General features: G+C 66.1%; 2 protein-coding genes across 6 annotated transcripts; one reads left to right on the top strand and one right to left on the bottom strand.

Moving 5' to 3' along the window:
* Positions 1–140: 140 nt before the first annotated feature.
* Positions 141–3,713, top strand: LOC113984045 (acrosin-like). 5 transcript variants are annotated; one of them, XM_039389503.1, is made up of 6 exons: positions 141–269; positions 448–687; positions 867–1,132; positions 1,749–1,894; positions 2,599–3,024; positions 3,088–3,713. In XM_039389503.1, exons 1-6 carry the CDS (start codon positions 199–201, stop codon positions 3,523–3,525), a joined length of 1,587 nt encoding a protein of 528 aa, XP_039245437.1. In that variant the 5' UTR covers positions 141–198; the 3' UTR covers positions 3,526–3,713. The 5 variants fall into 5 exon arrangements, with proteins under 5 accessions (XP_039245437.1, XP_039245436.1, XP_027569532.2 ...); XM_039389502.1 differs by having other exon boundaries at positions 2,599–3,159; positions 3,223–3,713; XM_039389505.1 differs by having other exon boundaries at positions 142–269; positions 2,599–3,015; positions 3,229–3,713.
* Positions 3,714–4,313: 600 nt separating this feature from the next.
* Positions 4,314–8,900, bottom strand: PAX4 (paired box 4). Its single transcript, XM_027713725.1, has 10 exons — positions 8,888–8,900; positions 8,268–8,398; positions 7,972–8,187; positions 7,334–7,415; positions 7,030–7,212; positions 6,728–6,810; positions 5,409–5,478; positions 5,074–5,147; positions 4,705–4,858; positions 4,314–4,516 (listed from the first exon to the last, which is right to left on the bottom strand). The coding sequence occupies exons 1-10, from the start codon at positions 8,898–8,900 to the stop codon at positions 4,314–4,316; spliced, it is 1,209 nt and encodes a 402-aa protein (XP_027569526.1).
* Between the last annotated feature and the right edge of the window lie 5,136 nt (positions 8,901–14,036).

Here is a 14,036-nt window from a genome sequence, read left to right as displayed (position 1 = left end):
CCTGGCCTTGGACATTTCCAGGGATCCAGGGGCAGCCACAGCTTCTCTGGGCAACCTGGCTCCACGACTCTGCCATGCCCAGCACGTGGAACCGGCCCCTCTGTGACATCAGCCCCGGCCCGGGGGCACCGGCAGGGCCGTGGGGGCTGCGCCGGCGGCCGAGCTGGAGGTGACCCCCCGCTCCTGGCACTGCCACCCATGGCTTGGCTGTGGCTCCTGGTCCTGCTGGCCCTGGCCGGGCCCGTGGGTGGCACCTGGGACACCTGCAGGTCAGTGGCCCCGGGACGTGGGAGGGAGCTCGGGAACACTGGGGGGGTTCCCAGCAGAACGGGGGCACAGACGTGCCCTCGGGGGTCCCTGGCCCTGCTGCCCCTCAGCGCAGTGTGGGGGGACAACAGGGGACCTGAGCGGCCCCTGGGCAGGGCAGTGATGGCTTTGTGCTTCCAGAGGGACCTGTGGGCTCCGGCCCATGGCTTCCGACCACAACTCCCTGATTCCCGACGGCCCCGTGGCTTTGGCCGACGGCACGTCCCGCGTCGTGGGGGGCACCGGTGTCCAGCCGGGGGCCTGGCCTGGCATCGTCAGCATCCAGGCCACCTGGAAGAATGGCACGTGGCACATGTGCTCGGGTGTCCTCCTCAGCTTCCAGTGGGTCCTCACAGTCGCCCACTGCTTCATCAGGGCCGGGTAAGGAGGGGCAGGGACAGGGATGTCCCCACAGCTCGGGCACGTGCCCAGGTCACAGCACCACGTGCTGCTCCCGTCCGGCTCTTTCCTCTCTGCTTCCCTCTCTCCCTTGGGAAGCAGAAGGCTGGGAAGCTGCCACAGTCCGTGGCTCTGCTCCCTCTCACCCCTCTCTTCATCAGGGACTTCTACCGATGGGACGTGGTGATTGGGGCCACGGATCTGACTCAGCCGGGCCCCGAGGCCGAGGTGAGGCACATCCAGAGGCTCCTGGTGCACCAGCACTACGTGGCTGCCACGGCAAGGAACGACATTGCCCTGCTGGAGCTGGACCGGCCCGTGGAGTGCAGTGACTACATCCAGCTGGGCTGTGTGCCCGACACCTCGGTGAGGGTCTCGGACCTGAAATCCTGCTACATCGCGGGATGGGATTTCTCTGCGGACACAGGCGAGTTCCCAAACAGGGTGTGTACCCTGGGTGAGCTGAGCACCCCGGGGACATGGGCTGGGTACCTGGGGACATGGGCTGGGACCCCGGGGACATGGGCTGGGTACCTGGGGACATGGGCTGGGCACCCCGGGGACATGGGCTGGGTACCTGGGGACATGGGCTGGGACCCCGGGGACATGGGCTGGGCACCCCGGGGACATGGGCTGGGACCCCATGGACATGGGCTGGGACCCCGGGGACATGGGCTGGGCACCCCGGGGACATGGGCTGGGCACCCCGGGGACATGGGCTGGGCACAACCACAGTCCAGCTGTGGCTGCAGGACATCAGCAGGGCCAGGTCTCGGAGCAGCCTGGGCTGGGGGAAGGGGTCCCTGCCCAGAGTGGGGGGTGGCACTGGATGAGCTTTAAGGTCCCTTCCACCCAAACCATTCTGTGACTCCCTGAAGACTGTGGAGAGATGGGCCTGGCCCCTTCCCCAGAGCCAACAGCAGGGACACAGGGGACAGTGTCACTCCAGGGGCAAAGCCAGTTCTGGGGAAGGGGTTCATCACAAGGCAGGGGAGGGGATGGGCACTGAGCTGCTGGAGGCTCATTCCCTTCCCTACCAACAGCTCTGGGACCAAATGTGGTGCTGCAGGAGGCCAAGGTCCACCTCATGGACACACGGCTCTGCAACAGCAGCCGGTGGTACGGGGGGGCCGTGCACCCCGAAAACCTGTGTGCTGGGTACCCGCAGGGTGGCATCGACACCTGCCAGGTGGGAGCGTGGCACCAGTCCCTCAGCCCTGCCAGCACAGGGACCCCCTGCCCCCAAACATGGCACGGGCTGGGCCTGGGTCCCCTCGGGTCCCCATCACTGCCAGGGCTGCCCTGTCCCATGTCCCCTATCCCAGGGCTGTCCTGTCCCATGTCCCCTATCCCAGGGCTGCCCTGTCCCATGTCCCCTATCCCAGGGCTGCCCTGTCCCATGTCCCCTATCTCAGGGCTGCCCTGTCCCCTTTCCCATATCCCAGGGCTGCCCTGTCCCATGTCCCCTATCCCAGGGCTGCCTTGTCCCGTGTCCCCTATCCCAGGGCTGCCCTGTCCCATGTCCCCTATCCCAGGGCTGCCCTGTCCCATGTCCCCTATCCCAGGGCTGCCCTCCCCTTCCCCATCCACGAGTCCCTGTCCTGTGTCTCCTTGTCCCCAAGGCCTGGCTCTGCCCACAAAGCCCATCCAGTGCTCCTGGCAGCCCCGAGCTGCAGATGTGACCCTGGATCATCCATCCTCTGCACATCTGGGACCACTGTGCAGAGATGGGACAGCCCCCAGCCTGCTCCCAGCCGAGGCTCTGGAGGCTCCAGCCCCCAGGCAGAGCCTCCCCATGCTGGGAATGTGGCTCTGGCAGGGGCTGGGAGAGAGGAGCCAGCCCTGCTGCTGCAGCAGCCCCCCACAAACCCTGAGCCCTCTCTCCTGCCACAGGGGGACAGCGGGGGTCCCCTGGTCTGCAAGGACAAGAGAGCTGACTACTTCTGGCTGGTGGGGCTGAGCAGCTGGGGAAGAGGCTGCTACAAAGCCAGGCACCCCGGGATCTACACCTCCACTCAGCACTTCCACAACTGGATCCTGGTCCAGACGGGCCTGACCCCAGTAGAAATTGCCACTCCAACACCAGCCACTCCAGCACCAGAGCCAGGCTGTACCCCGGCCCCCGAGGAGATCCCAGTGCCAGCGATCACCCCGACCCCCCAGGAAATCCCCACACGACAGGTCATCTTGATCCCCGAGGAAGAGGAGGAAGAGGAGGAGGAGGAGGAGGAGGAGGAGGAGGAAGAGGAGCCAACGCCAGAGCCAGAACCAACCATCATCTCGACCCCAGAAGAGGAGGAGGAGGAGGAAGAGGAGGAGGAGGAGCCGACGCCAGAACCAACCATCATCTCGACCCCAGAAGAGGAGGAGGAGGAGGAAGAGGAGGAGGAGGAGCCGATGCCAGAGCCAGAACCAACCATCATCTCGACCCCAGAAGAGGAGGAGGAGGAGGAAGAGGAGGAGGAGGAGCCGATGCCAGAGCCAGAACCAACCATCATCTCGACCCCAGAAGAGGAGGAGGAGGAGGAGGAGGAGGAGCCGATGCCAGAGCCAGAACCAACCATCATCTCGACCCCAGAAGAGGAGGAGGAGGAGGAGGAGGAGGAAGAGGAGGAGGAGCCGCTGCCAGAGCCAGAACCAGAGGCAGAGACAAGGCCAGCCGCCGTGTTGATCCCCGAGGAGGAGGAGGAGGAGGAGGAGCCGGTGCCCACACCGCAATCCGACAGGCTGCTGATCATTTCAGTGCCCTACCAGAGCCTGGTGAAATTCTGTAACCTGCTGACGAACTTCTTGCGGTTGCTGAGGGACAAAATTGATTGACCAGAAGGACGAGCAGGTCCAGTTCTGGCTGCCGTGGATCAGGACCATTCCCTGATGGAATCACGGCTGTGGGGCCAAAGGCAGCCCCAGTGCCCAGGACTGTTCCGTCCTCTCCCGCTCCTCCCCTGCCCCACCCCGATGGAGAAGTTCTGTTGTTATCGAAATAAAGTTTTCGTGTTCCCCGTTAACCACGTTTTCAGCCCAGTTCAGTCTCCTGTGCCAGGCAGGGACGGGACAGTCTGGGAACCCCGGGGAAACGAGCCGGGTCGGCCCCTGGTCTGGGAGGAGACGAGGGCGGAGACGGGCAGGAGCGGGAAAAGCGATTTAATAAAGGAGCGGGGCAGCAACAGGAGCAGCTGGAGCGGGGAGTCCTGGAGCCACGAGGGCCATGGAGGTGCTGGAGGATGCCCACCCTGAGCTGCTGCTGCCCAGCCAGGCGTGTCCCCTCTGCACCGAGGTGCTGCCCCTGGGGCTGCCGGGACCCCCCATCCCACCCTCCAGCCCAGGAGGGATCTCTGGATCCAGGACGTGCCCTCTGCTCCTCCTGGATCCTGTGAGATCCACCTCCAAGGAGCTGTGGTGGCTCCGGAGAAGATACTGAGCCTGGTCCCTCCCAGGACACGTCGGGGCTCCTTAATTCCATGATCCACCCCTGTTCGGGGGCCGGTTTGGTTCTTCGGGGGCTGTCCCGGCCATGGTGTCCCGGCCATCACCGATGTCTCCCCGCACAGAAATCCTCAGCTCCCGGCACAGGGGTTGTCTCGGGCCCTCCGTCCTGCCAGGGCCCCTCAGAGCCAGGGGCACCGCGGGCCGTGGAGGCGGGCGAGGGGTTCCGGGGGGCTGGCGAGGGGCGGCGGCAACGGGGGCTCAGCGGGGCTCCGGGCACCAGGCTGGCACCGGGGGGCAGGGGTCCCGGGGGGCAGCAGGGCGAAGGGGGGGCTCTCCAGGGGCTGCCAAGGCGCTGTAGGGGCGCTCCCGCCCGGAGCCGAACCTGCGGGAGGGACGCGGGGCTCAGGCACCGCCCTCGCCCCCAGCCCCGCTCTGCCCTGGGCGGGGGACACCCACCCGGGGCCAGCGGGGAGAGGGACGGGGTCCCAACACCCTCCAGCACCCTGGCGGTCCCGCGCCCCGCCGGCAGCTCCCACCCTGCCCGTGCCCGGGGGTCCCAGCCCCTTTTACCGCAGCGAGCGTCGTCCCAGGCGCAGGGGCCGGAGGCGCAGAGGTGCAGCGGGGCCGGGGGGCCCGGCAAGGAGCGGAGGCCGTGGATGGGGCCGTGGTCGTGGATGTGGCCGTGGAGGGGCTGCGGGGAGCCCGCGAGGGTGTCCGAGAGGGGCTGTGGGGACCAGGAAGCGGGATGTCCCGGGGCATCCGTGGGGATGCTTTGGGATGAAGTCACCCCAAAGGGGACCGGCAGAGGATCACCCTCCGGGACCGCTCCCGAGAGGGCTCCCCGATGGGAGCGCGGGCTCCAGAGCGTGCCGGAGCCTATCGGGGTGCCGGCCAGGTGTCCCCAGCGCCCATCGGGACGGGCCCCCGGCCGTGTCCTACCTGTGCGGCTGTTGTGGAGGTGGGACGGAAAGCGGACACGGATCCGCGGGGCAGGATCCAGTCGCACCAGGAGCCTGCGTGGGCACAGGCAGGGAGGGAAATGTCCTGGCTCGGGGACCGCGGGGCCCCCAGACCTGATTTTGGGGCAGTGAGGGCTGACTTTTACCGGGGGCACAGACAGCAGCCGTGTCCTTTCCCTGACTCCCAGAGGGGTTCTGGGGAGCAACTCCAACAGTCCCAGCGCCAAATTTCAGCCGCACTCCCTCCCTGGGGTGTCCCTGAACCCCATCCCCTCCTCGGCGGTCCCCCCCCCCCCCGCCGCTCCGGGCTGTCACCTGCCCCGCCAGCCTCCAGCTGCTGCTTGGCCTCCCGTCGGCTCTTGGCTCGGCGGTTCGAGAACCAGACCTGGGGAGGGGGCGGGAGCTGAGGCTGCCGCTCCCCTTCCCGCGGCACCCGCGCCCCGGGAGCGCTCCAGCTCCTTGGCACAGCTCTGCAGCCCGGGACAAGGGCTCGTCACACCCCCGGGCACGGGCATGGACACGGGCAGAGGAAGGGGTTTGGTCCTGCATTTCCCCACCTCTCTGAGCCCCAAGCACATCCCAGGCTCCGGGTACTGCCCTGGCACAGGACACGGGACACTCGTGTGTGTGCTCTGCCATGGCGTGGGGTGTCCGCACGGACGGGACACTCAGGGGCTGCTGGCACTGCCTGGGCACCCAGGGGCCGGCAAGGCTCTGGGGCTGGAGGGGAAGGGGCTGCCACGAACAGGGGGAGGTTTGGCAGTGGCACGGGGATGTCGGTCTGGAGCTGGTGAGGGTGCCCGGGAGGAGTGTGTGAGGGGTGTGTGCCATGGAGAGTGCCGGGGAATGCTGGGTGTGCCACAGAGTGTGCCATGGAGTGTGCCATGGAGTGTGCCATGGAGTGTGCCACAGAGTGTGCCACAGAGTGTGCCATGGAGTGTGCCATGGAGTGTGCCACAGAGTGTGCCATGGAGTGTGCCATAGAGTGTGCCATGGAGTGTGCCACAGAGTGTGCCATGGAGTGTGCCACGGAGTGTGCCACAGAGTGTGCCATGGAGTGTGCCATGGAGTGTGCCACGGAGTGTGCCACGGCTCTGCGGTGCTGAGCTGTCCTGCCCAGTGGCACCATCCTGGGGTCCAGCAGTGCCCCCAGGACTACGCTGGCCCCGTGGCGGGGCAGAGCCGGGGCGGGAGCGGAGCGGTGGCCGCGCTGGGATGGGGAGAGCAGAGGCTGGGAACGGGGCCGGAGCGGTGGCCGTGCTGGGACAGACACGGCCTGGCCGGGGCTCTGCAGCCCGGGGATGCGTTGGCTGTGGCAGAGGTGACAGACACAGAGACATTGCCGGGGGCATCCAGGGTCCCACGGTCCCGATCCCGATGTGAGACCTGCCCTGCTGCCGCCCGTGCCCGGCCATCAGCGCGTAGGGAACCCCGAGCTGGGGACAAACCCAGCCCTCAGGGGTCACTCCCACCATCCTGAGCCCGTCCCCACTCTGCCACCGCCAGCAGTGGTGACACTGTTTGGAGATGTCCCCGAAGCCGGGAGGGATCTCTGTCCCCCCGGGCTGCCAGCCCCGATCCCGGCGCTCTGGCCGCGCTGTTCTGTCCCCAGGACGCGGTGGGTTCCCCCTTACCCTGATGGTCGTGTCCGGGAGCTGGGTGGCCGCGGCCAGTCTCTCCCGGGTGACGGTGTCCGGGTACTGTGCCAGCTGGAACTCTGCCAGGGGGATTGGGGAGACGTGAGCCTGTTTGGGGCAACACCCTCTGGCACCTCGGCAGGAGATGCCGGATGTGCGGCCCCAGCCAGACCCCAGTGCCCACATTTTGGGATGGTCCCTCACGGGGACACGAGCCCATCCAGAAACTGGCAACGCCTTCCCTCGGGAATGGCGCTGCTCCATCCCGGCTGGGAGCCGGCATTCCGTGGGAAACGCACCTTTCTCCAGCGCCTCCGACTGCTGCCGGGAGAACACGGTCCTGCTCCTGTGCCGGGGGCGCGGCGGGAGCCTTCGGTCGGATTCGGAGCCCTGCGGAGGGTGCTGAGCCCCCGGGGGGGCGGCGGTGCCGGCTGCGGGGGGCGAGCAGCAACCGGGGGGCTGCGGGACGGCCAGAGAGGACACTGCGGGGACACAAAGGCAGAAGGTGGGGGGACCCCGGCCCTGGGGCTCCCTGGAGGGGCTGGGAAGGGTCGGGGCTGGTCCTGAGCCCCTCTGCTTTGGGAACACCCCAGCGAGGCTCACCCCGTGGCCGCGGGTCCCGGGGCTCGGCCGCCAGCCGCAGGTCACTGGGCAGGTTCCTCAGGACCCGGTTGATGGAGGAGACCTGGGGAGGGAGACAGGGGGATGTGCCCGGGCAGGGGGGCAGGACCCAAGAGGAGGAGCAGGTGGGAGCACTGCCGAGCAGGGATATCAGTCACAGGGTCACCACGGTGTCCCGACGCCCGAGGTGGCAGCTGGCTTGCGGGGTGGCCGTCGGGGCTCTGCTTTAGCTGGGAAGGATCAATTTGCCTTCCCCTCCCTACCTGCTCCACATCACCCAGCACTGAGCCCTTCCTCGTGTTATTCTTCCCATTCCTGAGTCCTTCCTGCTGCTCTGAGCTCTTCTCTTCACCTGAGCCCTTCCCTGCGCATCCCTCCCACTGCCCTGAGACCTTCCCACGGCCCTGAGCCCTTCCGTCCTCACCATTTCCATTGCCCCTGCACATCCTCCCCGTTTCCAACCCCTTCCCATCACCCAGAGCCCTTCCCAGGGCCTCCTTCCCACGGCCCCGAGACCTTCCCTGTGCACCCTTCCCACATCCCCCCGCCTCCAGCCCCCAGCCGTGGGCTCGGGCCCCCCGGCCCCGCCGTGCCCGGCGCGGTGCCCCCGCAGGACTCACGCTGGGGGTGCCGAGGCCGGCGCAGGTCCCCTCGCGGTGCAGCTGCCGGCGGATCTCCCAGGCGAAGAGCCCGGGCCGCTCCAGCTTCAGCCGCGCGATCCTGGCCACCACCTCGGGGGTGGCCGTGCGGGCCCTGCTGCCCCCCGCGGCCTTGGGCCCCACGGCCCCCGTGCGCTGGTACCGGCCCAGGATCTTGCTGACGCAGCCGTTGGACACCTGTGGATGGGGCGGGAAAGCTCAGCGGGATTTGGGGGAGAAGGAGACCCCGGCACCCCCCCGCACCCGGCCGGACGCACCTTGAGGCTGCGGGAGATGTCGGAGGAGCGGAGCCCGCTCGCCGCCAGCTCGATGATCCTCTGCCTCTTGCAGGTGGGGAGGGGGCGGCCGTTCAGGAAGAGCCCCCCCAGCTGGTTCACACCGCTGGGCCCTGGGGAGGGGGACAGGGCTGGGTGGGAGGGGGGAGCTGCCTGTCCTTCCCTCCCCGGGTTCCCAGGAGAGCGCCGGGGATGGGACCAGGACCGGTGGCATCGGGAACCCGGGGGGGGTTTGGAGGGGGCTGGGTGGGCAGGAGGAGTTGGGGCTTGGAGGGACCTGGGGTTGTTTGCTGGGGGGTGAGTGCAGGCAGCGGGCAGCAGGAACAGGCAGGCAACGGGAGAACCAGCCCAGGCGATGCCAGCAGGAAAATACCCCACGGAAGAGCGCAGGGAGGGTTTGGGGAGAGCAGCGGCAAAGGGGGTTGACCGACTGGGGTGGGCTGGACATCATCGGGGGGCCGGGAGGGCTCTGCGGAGCCACAGGTAAATCAGCTGGAGGGTGGAAGCATTTGCGAGGGAGCAGAGGATGACACGGCACGTCCCGGATTCCCCCCGGGCCAGGAATGCCAGGACCCCGCACCCGGAGCCGCCGCGTCCCTCACCTCGGTGTTTCATCGTGGTGAGGCCTCAGGGGCTGTCGGTGCCTGGGAATCGCCAGGAGGAGACGGAGGCTGCCGAGAGACAGATCGGTGCCGGTGGCCAGGGCTCGGCTACGTCCCCTCTGTGAGAAGGGGGGCAAAGGCAGGAATGGGGAGCAGAGGATGGAAACGCGTGAGGGGCAGCTGGGGAAGTCATTGCGCTCCGGGCACAGCGGATCAAAGAGCCGGAAAAGAGCTGACAGTGCTCTGGAGAGGCCGGGGAGACGCCGGGAATGCTGTTCTGCACCAACCGCGGGACGGAGCCGGAGTGGCTGAGCCGTTCCCGGCGCCTGCAGCACTCCCCGGGACTCCCTTGCCGAGCAGCAGCGGAGCCACAGAGGTGCCACAAGCCCGAGCTGCTGCTGCCACCACGGCCTTGCCAGAGCCCGGCTGGCACCTCTGGTTCGTCTGGAATTTCAGCTGGAACACCCTGAAAACCCCTGGGCACCCCCACTGCGAGGCTTTTCCTGCTGCAGTCCCCAAGTCCCACTGCACCGCTTCCCTGCACGGCCCGAGGGTGCTCTTGGAGACACGAACCCCCAGGACGAAAATTAGGAAAACCAAAATAAATCCAACAACGGGGGCGACTCCACGGGTTTCCTGCAGGTGAACAGCAAAGGTGAGGTGCTGCTCGGGAAAGGGATGGATCACGCTGGAGCAAAGCACAGGAGGCTGCTCCAAGGAGGGAAGGAAGGAACAAGCGGGACACGTGTCCCCTCGGGGGCCAGCACAGCCCCCCCGGCAATCCCTGTCTTGGCCGGTGCTGTGCCGGGAGGTGACACAGGGATTTCTTTCCCCATGGAGCAGTGGGAGCACTGGGAAAGTCGAGTCGTGAGCCCTCGGTGCCCCTCGGGTCGTGCCGAGGGATCCCGGAGCCGGGCTGAGCCCGGTCTTTGTGCAGCTCGGGCACCAGGAATCAGCGGGAAGCAGCGGGGCTGGACCGGAGCCGGTGATTTCCAGAGGTCGCCCAAAGCTTGTCCACGTTAATGCCCCTTCGCCACCAATTCCCACAGGGAATTCCCGCAGCTTTGACGCGCACCCACGCAGGTGTTGATGCACAGGAGAGCGGGAGTGCCCGGGCGGCGCAAGGAGGTACCTGTGGAGCCTCGATGGAGCTGAACTGGATCGTCCTCGGAGCCGGGCGGGTGCTGAGTGCGGGTGTGGTGCGGGGCGGCTGCTGAGGGAGAGGGGCCGTGATGTCACGGGGCAGAAGGAAGAGGAGGATGGAGAGGAAGGGGCGGCCCGATGGCGACCGCGCCCAGCAGGCGCCTGACCAGGGGGCTCCGTCGGGGCTGGGGGGTGGTTCTGGGCCCCCCGGGCCGGGCACAGAGTCGGTCCCGGTGTGAGCGCCGGTATTTCAGCACCAGCGGCCGGTGGACAGCACGGCCCTGCCGCATCCCGGCGCCCCGGAGCGTCCCCGGGCATCCCCCGACGGAGCCCCCGGAGGGGGCTTCGCTCCCACGTCTCTCCCGCAAAGCAAACAGGGACATATGGGGTTCAATCATAAATCCAGCTTCGCTTTTATTACATTGACTGAATTTATTCTGGGTGTTGAACAAATAGAAGGCGGCCCCCGGGGTGGTGGATGTGCCCCGGCGGGGACTCCCGGTGTTCCAGCCGAGGGACAGGCACAGATGGCCCCTTCTTGGAAGATTAAAAAAAAAACACCAACGTTGTAAACCTTTCAAGTAAAATATTTGAAGAGCAAATATTAGCCAGCGAGGAGCCCATCACCGCGGCCCTCCGCGCCCGGCCCCGCGAGTCATCCAGCGTTATTAGCACCCCGGCCCCGGCCCCCGCGAGCCGCACAACTGCCCGCCTTTGGAAAATACCATATGCTCCGAATTACACATTAACCACAGCCCTGCGGGGCCCGGGCCCGGCCCCGGCCCAAGGGGAGCCTCTGAGCCGCCCCCCCGCCACCCCCGGGGCACCCCGGCTGTTCCCCACCCCGGGGCCGGGGTCGGGCTCCCGGCGGCGCGGGGACCGCCGGCATCCAGCGCCGGACACCCCCCGCTCGGCCCCGGCCGCCCGAGCCCCCCCCGTGAACGGGGACGTGTCGGGGAGCCCCGCGGAGCCCCCCGGGCCGGGCGAGCCCCGCGCGTAACGCGGCGAGGGGGAGCGGGGCGCGGGGCTCCACACCGGGCGGGGGGGGCCGGGGCTGCCGCTGCCCCGCTGCCCCCGGGCACGGGCGGGGGGCGGCGCGGGGGGCTCCGGGCCGGGCCGGGAGCGGCGGGGCTCCTCCCGGGGCCGTGCGCGCTGGGATCGGGTGCGCCGGGCTACGGAGCGCACAGCTCCGGCCGGCGCTTCCCGGCTCCCGGACCGCCCCGCCCGGGCCCCGGCGGCGGGAGGAGCCCCCGAAGCCACCCGGAGCTCGGGGAGGCCGGGGGAGCCCCGCGGGCCCGCGGAGAGGGGCGAACGGAGGACTCCGCGCGGTGCGTCCGCGGCGCGGCTCGGGCGCGGCGGCTGCGGCGGCCACGGGGAGCGGGGAAAGGAGCGGGGAGAGGAGCGGGAGGGACGCGAACGGGGAGAGACGGGAAGGGGAGAGGTGGAGACCTGGAGACGTGGAGAAGTGCAGGGGTGGATGGAGGGATGGAGAGATGCAGACATGGAGAGATGGAAAGACCGAGAGACGGAGAGATGATGAAATGGAGAGGGGGAGACGTGGAGAGATGGAGTCGTGAAGAGACAGGGAGGTGGAAAAGTGGGAAGAGGAGATATGGAGATGTGGAGACATGGAGAGGTGGGTTTATGGAGACGTGGAGAAGTGAAAAGATGGAGAAAAGGTGGAGTTGTGGAGACCTGAAGAGGTGGAAAGACAGATGGAGAGATGGTGAAATGGAGAGCTGGAGATGTGGAGGCATGGAGAGACAGAGAGGAGGAGAGGGGGTGACAGATGTGGAGATGTGGAGAGGTGAAGCTGTGGAGAGGTGGAGAGGAGGAGAGATGGAAAGGTGGAGAAGTGGAGGGATGGGCAAGTGGAAAGATGGAGACACGGAGGTGTGGAGAGGAGGAGGGATGCAGAGATGAAGATATGGAGATAGATGTGCAGAGGTGGAGAGATGTAGTCGTGGAGACACGTAGAGGAGAAAACACAGAGATGGAGAGACGGTGAAGTGGAGAGATGGAGAGGCGGAGACGGAGAAATAGAGACAGAACTATGGACACACAGAGATGGGGACGTGAAGATATGAAAATGTGGAGTGACGGAGAGGGGGAAAATGGAGAGCTGGAGTCAGATTTGGAGACCTGGAGAGACGGAGACAGAGCTGTGGAGAGGTGGAGGGAAGCACCAGGACCCACCGTGCCGGCTGTGTTCCGTGCTTCCATCCGCCTTCCCCCGCTCCTCAGGGAAGAGCTTCTGCAGGAATTTTATTGGTGGTGGGAGTGCTGGGGCTGGGACAGGGTGGGCACAGCAGGAGAGGGTCGGGCAGGACCTGGCAGAGCTCACAGTCATTAGGAGTGACAGCAGCACTCTTGGGAATGGGACATGGAGGGAACAGGGACATGGAGGGGCCCAGGAACAGGGACATGGAGGGAACAGGGACATGGAGGGAACAGGGACATGGAGGGGCCCAGGAACAGGGACATGGAGGGAACAGGGACAGGGACATGGAGGGGCCCAGGAACAGGGACATGGAGGGAACAGGGACATGGAGGGGCCCGGGAAGAGGGACATGGATGGGCACAGGAACATGGAGGGAGTGGAACAGGGACACAGAAAAGCACGGGAACAGGGACATGTAGGGGATGGAACAGGGACATGGAAGGAGCAGAAGAGGGAATGCCATTATTCCAGGAGGCTTTTAGCAGCAGGGTGGTCACTTGCCACCAAAGTGCTGCTGCTCGTACCTGGGATTTTGGCCAGAATTCAGCAAGTGGCCTCATTCCCTGGATGCCCCTGATGGGAACGGGAGTGGCAGAGCCCCCATCCCACATGGGATATCTGCCTCCGGGTGGAAGGGACGAAGCCCTGTGACAGCCAGTGCTGTCACAAGGCTGTGCACGGGGATGGATGTCGGGATAACCAGCTCTGGGAATCCCCATCCCTGCCCAGAGGAGGCCACGTCGTTCAGTGCTCCACACTCAGTCACTGGTTTTCCCCCTCCCCTTCCCGGCTCAGAACCAGCTCCGTGCTGGCCCCAGGACACGGCTGGGAGGGCAGAGGGGTGAAGGGCAGCTCCCTGGGGATGGTTGGGTCAAGGGCAGCTCCCTGGGGATGGCTGGGTCAGAGGGGTGAAGGGCAGCTCCCTGGGGATGGTTGGGTCATGGGGGACCTTGAGCCACTTGGTGTTTCCAGGAGGAGATTCCTGTCCCTGGAAGTGTCCAAGGGCAGGTTGGATGGGACTTGGAGCAACGTGGAATAGTGGAAGGTGTCCCTGCCCATGACAGGGGGTGGCACTGGATGGGCTTTAAGGTCCCTTTCCACCCAACCCATTCCATGATTCCATGATTTCTGTCCTCTTTGTCTCTCCTTTCCACACGCTGGGGCTGTTTTGCACCTTTCTGGGCTTTCTCCCTGCACTAGGTGACCTTGTTCCTCATGGAGCACAGGGATGGCTGGAAAAATCCCGTTCTTTTCTCCTCCAGAGAGCACACGTGGAAGTTAAAAGCCCCAATGACTCAGCCGACCAAGAAAACCCACTTTATCCCGCGTTCCCACCCACATTTTCACTTTCTTTTCCATCAAACCGACAATTATTAAAATATTCTGGGTAAAAGAGGCAATTTGGGGGCTTGAAGGTGCCCTCTCCGGAGCAGGAGCATCATCTCTGGTGGGATGCAGGTTCAAGCCAGGACAGTGACATGGTGAGGAGCGGGGCCTGACATTCCATAAATCAGGATAATGGAGCCACTTTTCCAGGTTTTTGGGCAGAGGAGTTGATTTCCTGCCCCGAGTCATGGGGCAAAGTATTAGAAAAGGGGAGAAAACAAAGAGATGAATAAATCATCACCAAAAAGGCTGGAGCAGGGAAATTAGAAATGGTGGAAGGTTGCGGCAGGTGGGGAGCGAGCGGGAAGAGAATTCCTCACGGACTGGGAGACTTTGGCACGGGCAGGGCAGTGTCGGGGCGAAATCCCGGAGCGGGACCCCCGGGACACGCTGGAAAAG

This window comes from Pipra filicauda, unplaced genomic scaffold (assembly GCF_003945595.2).
Source record: "Pipra filicauda isolate LSUMZ 115617 unplaced genomic scaffold, ASM394559v2 scaffold731_size164108_pilon, whole genome shotgun sequence".
Lineage (NCBI taxonomy): Eukaryota > Metazoa > Chordata > Aves > Passeriformes > Pipridae > Pipra > Pipra filicauda.
The sequence above is the reverse complement of the archived record's forward strand: the minus strand, read 5'-3'. Positions and strand labels throughout refer to the sequence as shown.

Bases quoted from the DNA above. Each gene is read 5' to 3' on its own strand.
- PAX4 (XM_027713725.1), bottom strand. The intron at 7,416-7,971 runs GTGAGTCCTGCG...CTCCCTCCCCAG, and splicing joins CCGGCCTCGGCACCCCCAGC to GTCTCCTCCATCAACCGGGT. The intron at 4,517-4,704 runs GTAAAAGGGGCT...TCCCTCCCGCAG, and splicing joins CTGGGACGACGCTCGCTGCG to GTTCGGCTCCGGGCGGGAGC.
- LOC113984045 (XM_027713731.2), top strand. From the start codon at position 199: ATGGCTTGGCTGTGGCTCCTGGTCCTGCTGGCCCTGGCCGGGCCCGTG. The intron at 688-866 runs GTAAGGAGGGGC...TCTCTTCATCAG, and splicing joins CACTGCTTCATCAGGGCCGG to GGACTTCTACCGATGGGACG. The intron at 1,133-1,748 runs GCGAGTTCCCAA...CCCTACCAACAG, and splicing joins GGATTTCTCTGCGGACACAG to CTCTGGGACCAAATGTGGTG.